This window comes from Drosophila miranda, chromosome XL, assembly GCF_003369915.1.
Source record: "Drosophila miranda strain MSH22 chromosome XL, D.miranda_PacBio2.1, whole genome shotgun sequence".
NCBI lineage: Eukaryota > Metazoa > Arthropoda > Insecta > Diptera > Drosophilidae > Drosophila > Drosophila miranda.
The window spans coordinates 20,588,876-20,603,365 of record NC_046673.1 but is presented as its reverse complement, the minus strand read 5'-3'; the positions used below and the strand labels follow the sequence as shown (position 1 = coordinate 20,603,365).

The window sequence follows — 14,490 nt, the reverse complement described above, 5'->3', positions numbered from 1 at the left end:
CTCTGAGGAAAGATCCATATCCAGGCATAAATAACAGTAAAAAAAAACAAGACAAGGAAAATACGAAGGTAGTCGACTAGCTGATGCCCTGAAGGACATCCTTCCTTCCCTTGTGAAGGCACAAGTAATTACGAGTACGAGTACAAGCATTATTTAAAGTACTTAGAGGACTGACCTGATGAAGGAGATACGAACATATGTATGTTTCGGGAAACCGCTTGGTCATTTCTTTCATGTTGGGAACTTTTTCTGTATATACGCCGTAATATACACGAGTCGCATTACTGGAAAAGATCGACTGTAACTATTTAAAGACTGTAGTATTCGATCGTATTCATAACATTCATGATGAGAAACTTTTGATCTGCAAGGATTTGGGTTGGTTTATCTTTTGGCAGAACCTTCTTAAAGACAACTTTCCTGGAAAAGGATTTCACCGTCCTCAAGTAGTAGGTTGGATCGTCTTTATCAGTGTAATATTTCCTCAAAATTAAGAAAATACATTCTTTTGAATGGGAAACATCCAATATCATTTAGCGAATCACTAAGGATAATGATAAGTGTTTCATCCTCCTAGAACCTCCAATCAGAGGGACAATACCCCTTGCATGCCACGCATTCTGTGTGCCTCTCAATCTTTGATTACTCATAAATCACAATCATTTTGCATGATACAAGAGCGCTTCTTAGCCCTTTCTGACTGTCCCAGGCATACCCTACTGACTGGCATACCCCTGGCATACCCTAATCTGTGGGTTACGCTGCTGGGCTGCTCTAATGCATAAACAAAGACTCAAGTGTCGGGCTCGGGCTCGGGATCGGGCTCGGGTGGAAACAACAAAACGAAAATAAGATCGAGGAACGAACGAATGCAAAAAGCGGAAAAACGAAGACAACAACAGCATAAACACGGTTTCACTTTCAAAGCGATTAGCTACGGATGCGCCCGCACCCCCAGCCCCTCGCCCCAGCCACTGGAACCTGCAACAAACACACTCAGAGATGATAAGAATAACAGTTTCTTTTCCCGTCGCGCACCACTTGAAAGGATGAGAAAGAGAGAGATATATACAGAGAGAGAGAGAGACACTAACATGGACCTTCAAGCCATTTGACACCATGCAAGATGCCAGATCGAAACACCAGAGATCGGATCGACAGAGCGACAGGGCGCACACCTACAACAACAAATACGGGGATGTGAAGTGGACCTACCACATCGTTGGGATGACAATAAATATCCAAAATATTCATTTTACAGTGGCATCCAAATCATCTTTCCAAATGATTTTTCATTCCACTCTCAAGTGGCCCAGCCCAGACAGACACACCAATTGATTATCACCATATAATGATAGGATAGGGCGTGGACACACACATGTGCCGGGCCCTAGTAGTGCTGTATATAATTTGGAGCGAAATACAGCCGGACTTTTGAGCACGATGATAGAAACACGGCAAGTTCCTTCCCCCAGAGATATGTATGTACATAGTACGAGTATGTACATACGTCATACGGGTATGCCGATTATTACTTATCAGCCCCTCAAGTGTTTATGGCGATAAAACTAAACGGTGATGATGATTCCCATTCCCATTCCTGTCGATGTCGAACCTACCCGACAAAATTTTCGTAGAATTCCATGGGTTCGGCTTGGAATCTTGCCAAGAAATGAATGTAGTGTGTAGAACCTGTCCAACGATTGCCCTTCCTATTAGTCAGTTAAAGCACCCGACACATTCGCAATCTTCGTATCTGAATCACTTACAGCCTAGTGAAGTTATTCATTCACTTTTGAGTTAGTCAGTTGTCGGGTTAGTAATATGATCTTCGACCTTATACGTAGGCTGGCAAGTGAAACACCAACAAAGTCTCAATGGAAATGATTTTAAAACATTCTCCATGATAATGGATATCCACTGAAACCAATCTTCAAAGCACTTTTTGCACTCCTCTGAAACGAGGTTTTTGGGGGGAAAAATTTCTTCTTGACTTGGATCGCATGGAATGTCATATGACAATATTGCAATAGCGAATCCCGTATTTTGTGGTGAAAATGGATGTGTGTGTAACACCCAGAAGGAAACATTTCCGACCCCATAAAGTATATATATTCTTGATCAGCATCAATAGCAGAGTCAATATAGCCATGTCTGTCGGTCCATCCGCCCGTCTTATTTCTTTCCACAACGAGTATATACATTTAAGTCCTTTACTCAACGGGCTTATATCTGTAAATGGGTATGTATTTCCTTTATTAAAAAGTACACACTCATAAGCTATCGTCCATTATCTCTTCCTTGACCTTTTGACCCTTATTACATACAAGAATTCTACAATAGAGTACACCATATACAATGCATTTGTATACGAAAATTATCAACAAAATTCATTGGGTTTTCTGTGCCTGCAATTGAAATTATTCCCGAAAAAATACGCCACCTCCCCTTATTAAATGCCCCTCTTTACCTCTGCCTATTCCATCCTCCCATCTTGCCCCATGCAACCTCCTCCCCTTGCCGTACCACTCCCTTCAATCAGTCGGCGACACATCTGTTTGTTCTTGATCGTTGTTTTTGTAGAAATTTTATGCAAGTGTTGAGAAATTTATGTTCTACTTGGTCGCTGCTCTAAGGCGAATTGCATGCCAATTTGTTCTTATTTATGAGAGGACCACAGCCAGAGGGGCAGGGGGGCGGGGGGCTGGTAGATGAGGAGATACAAGAAGATATAGCGTTATTAAATTTTAGACATCCACGGAGCTCTTTGATGCTGCTGCGATCAGAGAGTGGAAAGTATTTCCTCTAAGGAACACTTTTAGACTACGATTTTCTGTTTTTCGTATCGTATAGGATCGTATAGAATCGGCTCTGTTCGGTTTCCTCCGGTTACGTGTGCGGGTCTTTGGTCAAAGTTCAATATGCCATATAATCAATCTCCCTTCGCCGATCTCTCGCGTGTCAAAATTCTCCTGTGACTAATGATTGTCGGACATTTGATGGCTTGTCACAGTTTTTGAGAAATTCATTTCAGATTTTTTTCGGAGCGTGTGAAATTGAGATTGAAGTGCCGTCTCGTTTCGTTTCGTGTCGGTTGAGGTGGCGGTGGAGGTAGCGAGGGCGTTGGAGGAGGTGCAGGTTAAACGTCACCAAAGCGACAATACTAATGATAACGGGACCATGTGTCGCATGCCTCACTGATCGTTCCATCCGATTACTCCTGCAGTATGTACATATGTCTGTATATATATATATTTTGGCTCTGTATATGTATTCTTGTATCTCCCATGCGTGGAGTACAGGGTACATTATCTATGCTTACGATCAGTGGGCGGCTATAGCTGCTATATTTGCCATAGTCGTACCTGTAGCCCTAAAGCCAAAAAGCTGTAAATACTTTATTGTCCATGTGGGCTCATTTTCTACCAATAACTTTATAATTTTTTTGGGATTAAGATTCTTCTTTTGAGATACATAGCTTCTGCCTTTTCTCATTTAAATAAAATCAAAATCAAGCAATCTGGGTGACGGATTTTCTATAGTCGATATATTTAAGTACATCGTACTTAATTCATGATTTAATTGGCTTGCGTTACGGTTACAATACTACAAATTGGGGAGTACTTAAATAAGTACATAAGTGCACAGAAGAATGTACATATCTCCTTTAATTTCACAATTATTGATAGACTCATATCTATTTGAGCAGTATATAATTATATCTTAAGCTACATCCGTACCACAAATGTTTTAAAAAAGTAATGAAAAAGTCAAAAATTTAAAATACAAATTATTCCAGTTGAATAGTAATTGGGTAGCCCTATATATAAACAAAAAATGTACAATAATCGTTCGTACAATTTTGAAAATATAAGCCAAAATATAAACTGACGATATATTACAAAAAACAAAGTGAATTTTGAGGTTGGGCTACAAAATCGCAAAACTCTGCAAACAGGGTAGGACAAACTGTAATAAATTTGTTGTGCTAATATATATATAATATTCAGAGTTAATAGATAATAAAACATAGTTCAATATGTTAGAGAGACTTTGAGAAAATACTTTTACAAAGAGTCATCTTTCATATAGGAGACAATATTAAAGAAAATTACCGGCCTTGGCCTTAAAGTAGACCTTGGCTTATTTAAAAAGGTTTTCGGATTAAAGTAAATGCAATTATATTGAAATTTTTAAGATGGAAATGCCCAAATATATACAAATAAATCTGAGACAACCGAAAAATAGGCAGACAATTAAAAGACTTTATACATATGCCATTCCAACACATTATAACGGAAGTATAATTGATTTCACATTATTCAAATCGTTTTTTAGAAACTTTCAAAAGAAAGAACAGATTATACGAGTAGATACTTCCAAATGCCATTCATCGGTAAGCACTAATGAAAATGCCAAGCAACTGTTCAACGAGTAGTTCCATAGAGAAAATAAGATGCGTAGAACCGAGTCCCCCTCCCGGAATGGACTTCATTTGTTGGCCAAATCGATTTGAATAGAATATAAATCGACCTCGATCGTGGTACGAGTTTAATTTTTGTTTGCCCCGAAGATCCGCTCGTCAATCAGCGGGCCGGGCCAGCCAAGGAGGAAAACTTATCAGGATGGTAAACGCATTTCGAGGGTCGACGGACCCCGCAACGATAACAATGGGGGGAGGAAATGGGGAAAAGGGGAAAATGGAAAAATCGGAGCGATACAGATACGGTTTTATGGCTGTCGTGCATTCGCTCTCTCCCATCTTCGTACTTTCTCTATTTCTTTCTCTGTCTCTACACCCATCTGCACCCCAGTTTATCAGCCTGTGATCTGTACTTTTCCACTATCCCCTGCTCCTCTCTGATCTTTCTCCTCGTTCACATCCGCAATTTTGATTCCACCTATTCGATCCCCTCTGTCTGCCCACACCCACAATAGCTTCTCTATCTTTTTCACCTTGTTCTGCATCCATTGCATTTTCCCTTACTCCATTTTTTATACCCAATACTCAACATGAGTATAGGGGTATATTAGATTTGTGGTGAAAATGGATGTGTGTAACGTCCAGAAGGAATCGTTTCCGACTCCATAAAGTATATATATTCTTGATCAGCATCAATAGCCGAGTCGATTGAGCCCTGTCTGTCTGTTCGTCCCTATAATAATTATACAATAAGAATCTAAAATAATGATTATACAATAAAAATGGGCCGTCTGTTGAAGGAGAGCCATACTGACTAAGTATCGGGTATAAGTGTAGATTTGCGGTCTCCGCAGCAACTCCCAAAGTTCCCCCTCGTTTTCCTTCTTTTTCTGTCTCCCACTTCCATCACTTTCTCTCCTTGTTGCTTTTCCACAGCCTAGAATTTCTCTTACATTTCTTCTGTCCGTTTCTGCTTCCTTCTGATACTCCACCTCCTTCTCTGTGTATTTTTTCGGTTTACTTTGTTATGTTCTCCCTCCAGTACCTCCCCATCTTCCTTTCTACTGCTCCCACAATCTGTTCTCCTTCTCTCACTCTCACCACTTGCCCCACCACCACCACTTTCCTCCAATCTGAGTCTCTTTCTTCCTCCAATCCTCTTCATTAGTCTGTCTCTGTCGCTCTCACTCTGCCTCCACCCTTTAGGTCTCCTTCGCACACCTTCTTCCCCACCCCCTCCATCAGAGCATTCTCCTCCTCCGCGTTTGCCACCTTTAGCACCTCTATTGCCAGCCCTTGATCGAACGATGCTCTTTCGTTGGTTTTTCTCAATTAAGGCAACGGCACTTTTTGTTTAGAAAGAGACGGCTACACAGAACCACCACGGCGTACGAAAGAAAGAGACGGGCGGGACGGAGCACTGAGCAAGGCATAAACAAAATGGTAAATGGAAAATCTTGTGATTTTCCTCGCCGCATATCCCAATTACCGATCGCATACGATCGCTCCCGCCGGCCATTTTGATATTGAAGAAAATTAAAATTTCGTTTTGCTTTTTGTTTTGTTTTGTTTTTGTTAATTTATGATTTTTGTTGCTGCTGAAACTGTTTCAGTTTTATATTTAGAGAGAGAGATAGAGAGAGAGGGATACGCTTTTCTTGTATGTACATAGAAGCCGTAAGAATAATCGGAACGAGAATTGAGGACTCTACAAATGTTGGGCGCAAAAAAAAAAACAGTTTAATATTAAAACATTAATCGTATGATAAAATTACATTTTACAGACTATAAATATGCATTTTTTTTTCGCTTCTTTTTTCTGGTTTTCTCTTACATGGCACACACACATATTTTTGGTTGCTTTTAAATATTTAAGAACTAGGCAAAAAAAAAAAAACAAACAATAATTTTTAGATAATTAAAGAAATACTTGTAATACTTTTTGCATTTATTTGGTTTAATCTCAACTGCTGCTAATACTTTTTTCTGCGATCTGCAATCTCCGATCCGCGATCTAGCGGGGCACCAGATCTATGTAGCTATTGGGTCGCATCATCTGATGATGGGCCGCCGATCCGTAGAAGGTCTGGTAGCTGGCCGTCATTCCATAGGCGGCGGCTGCCGCATGCCGCGACACCTTCAGCTTGTCGTACGCACTGGCATAGGGTCCATGGCCATGCCCATGCCCATGCCCATGGGCATGGTTGTGGGCGTGGCCATGGTGATAGTGGGCGGCAGCAGCAGCGGCAGCATTATGATGATAGATTGCCCCAAAGTTGCTCTGCTCCTGGGCATAGGGCTGGCCGATGCTGGAGTAAATGTTAGCCGCCGCCGCCGCCATCACCTGGGGAGTTGCCCCGGCGCCAGCTTCTGCTCCTGGTGCTCCTGCTGCAGTTGCTCCTCCTCCTGCTGGTGCCCCTCCTGGGGCCGCTGCACTGCTGGCGGGGATTACAGCCGGCGGCGAGGCTGAGCTGGTGGAGTGTGGCGTCAGCGGATGGGTCTGGTAGGCATGGTGATAGCTCCCATATTGATTGTGGCTCTGATGATGCAACGTGGCATGTTGCTGCTGCTGCTGCTGCTGCAAGTGATGTTGCTGCTGCTGCTGCTGTTGCTGCTGCTGCAGTTGCTCCATTTGGAAGGATAACAGATCCGGGGAGTTCCCTGAGGCGGAGCTGCTCGAGGGCGTGGCTGGCAGTTGCATGCCACTCTGTTGTTGCTGCTGCTGCTGCTGCTGTTGTTGCGGATCCACACTCAGCTCTGTGCAACTCAGGCTGAAATTGTTGCTGGTTGTTCGTTCCTTGCCACTCAACTGTTGCTGCTGTTGCAGCTGCTGCTGCTGCTGTTGCTGTTGCTGTTGCTGCTGCTGCTGTTGCTGCTTCATGCGAGCCTGGCTCTCGTGGCTCATGGTGCTGCCGCTGGTTCTGAAATACAAAATTTAAGAAAAAACGTTAATTAATAATAGGAATCCTTCAGTAGCAAAACAATCTTGCTTCAAATATTTCAAAATAGTTTTTCTAAAAGTTTGGACACTTTATAATATTTTGCTAGGAAAAGATATTTAAAATAGAAAAAAACTCCTCAATTGTTGAATAATGCATTGGAATTTATGGCAGAATCGATTGAAGATGATACTTTATTCGTGAACCAAAACTGTGTTCAAAATTTTGGGAATTTCTGAATTTGTTATACTGTTCAACATCTGCTAAGATTTGAACGATAATTTAAATAAAATTCTGATAAACAGTTTTTGATAAGCGTTTGAGTTGAAACAGAATCCCATACAAGAATAATTGTATGTGAACCAAAAATTGGAGCACAATTTTTGAGAAATGCTAAGCATTTTTGTGCTTTTTGATAAACATCAGGGCATAAACAATAGAAATTGCAGAGCAGACCCCTGATTTGTTTAGAATATGCTGCGCCCAAGATTGGGCTGCCAGCTCCCGTTCCAGTGCCCGTTCTCGACAAATATGAAAAGCCCTCGGAAAACAGAGAGAAATTGTTTATGCCGCCGTCCCATCTGTCAGTCGTACCATCAGCATTCGGGCATCATCATCAGCATCAGAAACAGCATCCCCATCATCATCCTCGACATCACTGGCTGCTGTTCTACATTTTGAAGTTCTTTTGTTTTTGAGTTATTGTTTCCCTTTTTTTTTTAGATGTTTTGTTTGCTGCGACGCTTCGGCAATTCCGGGAATGTCTTTGCCCGCCGTCGACGGACTGTCTAGTTCCACTTGGGACTGGCCGTAGAGTGGGGGCTGGTGGCCCCCAGTACGGCAGTTGAAGAGACCCACAGAAGTGGCTTTGATTTCCTAACAAATTGTCCCGCTTTTTAAAAGCAATATAATTGGTTTCTTATTTGAGTGCCTTTTAAATATAATTTTGATAAATAAAGATAAAGACTCACACATCATTGGTGCCATCGTCTCGGAAACCTTTGGCGAAGGGATTGCTGGAAATCTTCAGCTGTGTCACCTGCAATACGGAAAGAAAGAATTTATGGCATTTATACATATGTATGTGTGTGTTTCGGGTATTTTGGAAAAGTATTATCGGAACGCCAGCAATGCTGGTGGCTGGAGGCTTGAGGCTGGTGGCTGGGGGAACAGAAACTACTACGAAAACAAATAAATTAGATACCCAACAAATTAGAGAAAAATGTTTACAACTGGAATTCGCATTGGGAAATACGAGCGGAACACACAAAATGATTTGCAATAAATTTGAAGAGGCCGCGGAGCAGGAGGTGGCGGCGGAAAAGTGTTAACGCCCACATTGAGCGCATAAATAATTTAAATACTTTTCAAGAATGTCTAGATATATTTATAGCAAATGTTCTCTCGGCCAGCGATTACCCGTTGCTGCCCCACTGTCCCCACTTGCTAGAATTATGAATTATACCCGAGACAAATATGAGGAGGTATGGCGAAGGCCTCGAGTCCCCCTATTTTGTCGTGAATCTTGCGCCCCCACGATAAGATACGAGTATCCAACTCAGAGCTTTGTACCTTTCCCCTAAGTTTACCTTCTGACACTTTGGTTGTGTAAGTCAATTTAGCTCATCATTTTTCTGCAATATTTTGATGCATTTGACTATAAAAAGTTTGCCAAAAAACGTATTTAAATTTCATTTAGAATTAAGCGATCATCACGGTTGAATTTAGTTGATTTTATAATATTTGCTAGAAGGATTTTGGACAAAACTCAACAAAAACTGTTCACTAAATTGGGTTGGAGTTCAATACATCACAAATAGCTAGAAAAACTAATTTAAAAATAAATCTTGAATCATGGTTTACTATAGGATCTTATTAATTGATTTACTTAAATGATACTTGATTTACTGTATGTGAAATTTCTCATTTTATATATGTGGTTTTTCCCAATTACCTTCATATATAATTTTTCTAGAAATTCATAAACTATTATTGTCCTAGATAAGTGTATCTTTGCAGTCGGTGATTCTATCTACGGAATAGGCATACTTTTCCTATAGTATTCTTTCAGATATTTCTGCTGTTGTTGTGTGTAGCTCCGCCCGGACCCCTTTTCGGGCGAAGAGCTTTGGCCCCTGCTCGTTATAAGTTATGGGAAAATCATAAACAATGAGGCCGAAACGGCGCAAAATGGTCGCGGCCTCTTGTTTGGTATGCCATCGCCCAGGAGTGGCAGTGCAAGAGAGGGCATAACTTTTGGGCATCTATGGGAATTACCTACTTAATTCGCTTAAATGGGGTAAACGTTTTCAAAGGAAGACCGAAGACCTCGGCTGCTCCGCACTTACCCTCTGATTCTGGTAGGCAGTCACGGCCGTAAAGCTCGTCTCCGGAAAGATGAACGTGCGAAAGTGGCTCGAGTGCTCGTTCTCATCCAGGGAGGCGTTCTTCGGGGGCAAGTAGACCAGATGGAAGCGCGGCTGATAGCGATGCATCGAGTTCAGTATGATCTGTAGAGCGGAGGAGGAGAGAGAAGCATTTCCAGGAGACATTAGCGCACTGGGCAACGGAACACCTTGTGCTGTCTGTTGTCTGTAGTCACTCACATGGCCGTTCTCGTCCAGCTGGTTGTTGGTCAGCTTCAGCTTGTCGAAGGACACGATCTGCTTCATCCAGTTGGAGCCGGCCGCTGGCGAGTCGGGATGGACATGGATGCGAGGCGGTGAAATGGGATCCGCTTTGCCGGCCACCACCCAGCAGGAGCTGCCAAGGACGGAACACACGCATCATCATGGATGATCAGCTCTGATAGATCTCTGATAGATACTTACTTGTGGAAGGCATAGCGATAGCGCTTATCGTCCATGGGCACAAAGTCCATCATGCAGATGTAGGTGGCATGGGGATCGAGGCCCCCGATCCGCACCTGAAACGTGGGAAACATGCGACGACCCGTCTTCGTGATGATCATCTCGGTGCCCTGGGCATGGAACTGATCCCACAGCGCCTTGGTCTCCAGCACAACGATGGCCTGGGCCAGCGATGGATGCACTGGCTCTGATTCCTAACGATAGTTATAAGAAATCAATAAACGAATAAACGATGAGTGTCCGATGTAAATTGTTTTGACGGAGTCTCAGGTTGAGAAATGGGAATCATATATTTATGTGAAGATCATATTTATTTATAAAGAATATTATACACCCAATGCACGATCTATTAAGGAACTAGAAGAAACTAGAACTCTGTAAGAATTGAATTGAAGTATTGGGATGTTGGGAAAATATCAATTCGAAACGAATATTTCGAAGGTGAAATGATGTGTGCATTCTTTTTAAATCAATTAAAGTTGAACTCGTTAAAATATGGATATTTGATGATCGATGAATCGAATCATTAAGTGTTACTCCTTCTTACCCCTTTGGCATTGCTGCTATTGCTGTGATTGTTGTTGGCTTTTACAGAACTATTTTCCAAACTGTTGTTGTCTTTTTTGTGTTGATTTTTGTATTTCTTGGCTGCTGTGCCCGCGGCGGAAGGTGCTCCCGCCGGTGTGGTCTCCCCCGGGCCCGACACCAGTGCTGCTCCGCTTGTGGCTTCGCTGCTGCCGCCGGCATACTCTTGGTGGAGCAGCGAGGTCTGCTGCTCCTGGCAGCCGCCATTGGGGTTACTGAGGGAGCTGCTGCTGCTGTTGCTGTTGCTGTTGCTGTTGCTGCTGCTGGACCCTGCCGCCGTGCCACTGCTGCCCATGCTGTGCGTCTCGATGTCGGCCAATTTGGCATCGATCTGTTCCAGGGGCTTGTAGGAGCTGCGATCCTTGCCAGCCGTCTGAATGCAGGCTGTAATTAGTATATATTGGTTTTTGGTTATTTTACATTGGAAATTCCCCAAAAATACACATGTTTCAACCTACTTTGGCTGTTCTTTGACAAATGAGCGAAATATATTTGCCTATAAATCACACAGCCAACCGAATGGATATAAAACAGCTGAGATTTGCTAATTCCATATTTAATTTGATTTATGCGATTTAAAGTGGAAGACACGGAAGAGTAAGCGAGCGCGGGACCTGCAGTAATGGAGACGCCACGCCGGCGCAGATTCACCAGATACTCGCTCTATACCCTAGCCCTCACCCTCGCCCGATCTGGCTATATAATGAGCCGACTTTCGCTGGGCAAAAACTGAACAAAACGGAACAAATGGGACAACATATCCAATTATAAAAAGGCGTCAGAGCAGCGGCTGCTGATTGAGACGCCTGCTCTAAATTTAGTTTTCTCCCCTCAAGGGCCCCGGGCCCCGGGTGGCGGCGGCGGCGGCGGCGGTGTGGCGTCCACAGGGAAGGGCTGTGCGGCTTCTGGTTGCAAGTAAATTTTGCAATTAATTGTCAACGATTCGCGGCAACGAGTGGCAGAGTTGCGGGTCGTTCCCTGGCATCGTTGCCAATGACCCATGACAGGTCGACTCTGGTGCCTCTGGCTCGACGGTTTCCCGCCATCAATTGTCGCTTAATGAGACACACTTTTTCGGCTCCATTCCTTCCACTGTTTTTTTGCTTTTTTATCGCTGGCTCCACGTTCTCGCTGTTGTTCTGAGTGCTTCACGAATGAATTCTAAAATCAATTAACGTTTGGCACAACAAATCGTTTTTCTGTCACACAAAAACATCAAACAACAACAACAGAGGCGGAGGCAGAGGCAGAGGCAGAGAAAAATGCCACTTGAGAATCGCAATCTCGCAGAGAAGTCCAAGCTAATTGCTCTGCCTTCTGTGCCTTCTCTGCATTCTGTGGTGGCTGCTGCCATGGTTCGTGTATTTTGGTAATTACTGTATCCGAAACGGCACTCAAATCCATTGAGGCTCGATAAAAAGAGCCCGAGAAAAACCACTTATGAGCCCCACTTTGGCGGAGGCCCTCGGAACAAATTTTCAGCAAATTTTTCAAAAGCTGAGTTGAGCATTTTCAAATGCTTCAAAATTGAAAGTAATCATTATTGAATTGCGAAATGGACTTGGTACATTTTTTGAAGCGTATAAGCAATTATTTAATAAATATTTCAAAGGGTATCAAATATATCTTTTCAAGTTTGAAAGTTTTTCTCATTTGAATAGAATAGAAATAATATTATTACAAATAAAATAGGGCTTAGCTTCCGTGTAGCTTTCCAAAATGATTCTCAATCTTTCCTAGAATATTCTTCAATAAGTTGAAGATTTAATTTGATTCCAATCACTAGTGAAATTACAATATATTTTTTGTGTAGGTGAAGGAAAAAAAAATTATAAATATTTCGACTTCCAGCGAATAATCGTCCTGTGATTACCAGTAGCATAAATTTCCTCCAAAAACCTCTTCTGTTCCCGAAATACTGAAAAATCCCACCTATTTTCGAAATGTTTTAATAATTAGTTTAAACAAAGGAATGGTAATCTTTCAATCTGAATTTCCTCATTGTAATGCACATTTATATTTTGTTTTAGAATAATCTATTGATGTTAGATGTAAGACTAAGTAAGCTTTATATAAAGCCCTCCTAATCAGCCTGAACATGATGCACATCTGATGTACCATCAACGCGCCGATTCCTTGTCCAGAAGCTCCTCTTATACTAATTTTTCCGAGCTAAGCCCAAATGAAATGCAGCTCCCACTTATGTACTTGGTACACGGGATGTTTACGATTGTTTGGGTAAATCCCAGCGCAGTTTTCTACCAAAAAACTTTGGCTACAGAGAGCATCTGATTGGAGACTCACCTTCGATCTGTTTCATGGGGCTGAGGCCGCCGGTCATGTAGGGCGTGGTCCAGTAATCATTCGCATAGCAGCTGTAATCCGTTAGGTTGGGGCCCAGGCCGTTGTCCAGGAATGGCATCGAGGTGCTCATCATGGCGCTGGCGCACTCCGTGGGACCCATCAGGTGAGTCATTTGAACCCGTATTAATCCCTCGATATGCGTATTGTTGTATCTATGTATATCTGGTGGTCAGTTGGTGGCAACTTTTGGCTATCACGATAAAAAAAAGTAAGTCTCACTGAATTCTGGGCCCATTTATTTGGTTTTGCTCTTCGGGCCTCGGATAGGGCTAGTTGTTGTTTTGATCTCAAACGTTTTTCGCGCAGTTGTCAAATTTGATTATTGAACCCGCGCACACACACAGAACACACACGCACACACAATCATGGGGGAGTACACTGCAAAAAGCTACGATTCGAGGCTGGAGGTTGTCAATCAAAAAAAAATTGTATTCTCATTTGGGTTTTCCTTATTTTCGGAGCCGCTTCAACACTTTGAGGCAATTTTCCACCAAATGTTGTCTTGTTTTTTCTTTGTTTCAAATCATCCGCTTCTGTTTTATGGCCCGCTGGCGTTGACTGGCGAAAATTTTCGGCGTGATCGATCACTGTTCGATCGATCGATTGATTGACTTGAACTTCTTTTATTTGTTTCCTTATTTTTGTTGTTTCTTTGCAGAAATCTCGCTTCGCTTTTGTCGGAGGCGTTGAGTTGTCTCAATTGCCACCTTCTTCCGGCCAAGTGTGAAGTGATTTTTGTCGATCGAGTGTACACACGCGAATAGGCATTTATCTATCTATACCGAACACCGAGCACCGATCACCGATCACCGAATACCGAGCACTCAACTGATCCCAACTGATCTCAATTGAACTGATACTGATCTGAAGAAGATCCACTGATCTGAACCGATCGCAGCGTTGCACACACATCCGTTCCGTCAGGCGCTTGTCTGCCGAATGAGATCTCTGCCGGAGACTGACTGCAGCTCTGAAAGATCTCGCCCATCCAATGGATCTGCGCTGGTTCCTCTCCCTCTTCCCGTTCTGCCAATCGCTGCCAGCAGCATCCAAATTTAGACAGAGTCCATATGCCGATCAGTCGACCAATGGCTGTGGCTGTGGCTCTGCCTGAGGCGTCTCCTCCTTCCGGGGGCCTCTCAATCGATTTGGGTCGACATCTGTTTGCTCTTCGCTGTCCGTACGTTCTTTATGACCGGGCAGAACCGATGTGCCCTTCGGCGTAGAGCATAGGGCGCGAAAGAGACATCGATTAGCTGGGGGATATGTACAGTGGAGATTCCCATGGCTCTATCTATCTATTTTTTTG

The 14,490-nt window shown here is 42.9% G+C and overlaps 1 protein-coding gene across 1 annotated transcript; it reads right to left on the bottom strand.

Annotated features, from left to right (window-relative positions):
- Positions 1 to 6,001: 6,001 nt before the first annotated feature.
- On the bottom strand, positions 6,002 to 14,143 carry LOC108165012 (T-box transcription factor TBX1). The gene is made up of 7 exons (XM_017301048.2): positions 13,122 to 14,143; positions 10,780 to 11,201; positions 10,194 to 10,426; positions 9,969 to 10,125; positions 9,711 to 9,872; positions 8,334 to 8,401; positions 6,002 to 7,344 (listed from the first exon to the last, which is right to left on the bottom strand). Exons 1-7 carry the CDS (start codon positions 13,291 to 13,293, stop codon positions 6,438 to 6,440), a joined length of 2,121 nt encoding a protein of 706 aa, XP_017156537.1. The 5' UTR covers positions 13,294 to 14,143; the 3' UTR covers positions 6,002 to 6,437.
- Positions 14,144 to 14,490: the final 347 nt, after the last annotated feature.

What these genes read in the sequence shown, in the direction of transcription:
- LOC108165012 (XM_017301048.2), bottom strand. Translation starts at nt 13,293, where the DNA reads ATGACTCACCTGATGGGTCCCACGGAGTGCGCCAGCGCCATGATGAGC. An exon ending in AGCTGGACGAGAACGGCCAT is followed by an intron (nt 9,873 to 9,968) that starts GTGAGTGACTAC and finishes TCCGCTCTACAG; the next exon opens with ATCATACTGAACTCGATGCA. An exon ending in GACGATGGCACCAATGATGT is followed by an intron (nt 7,345 to 8,333) that starts GTGAGTCTTTAT and finishes TTTGTATTTCAG; the next exon opens with AACCAGCGGCAGCACCATGA.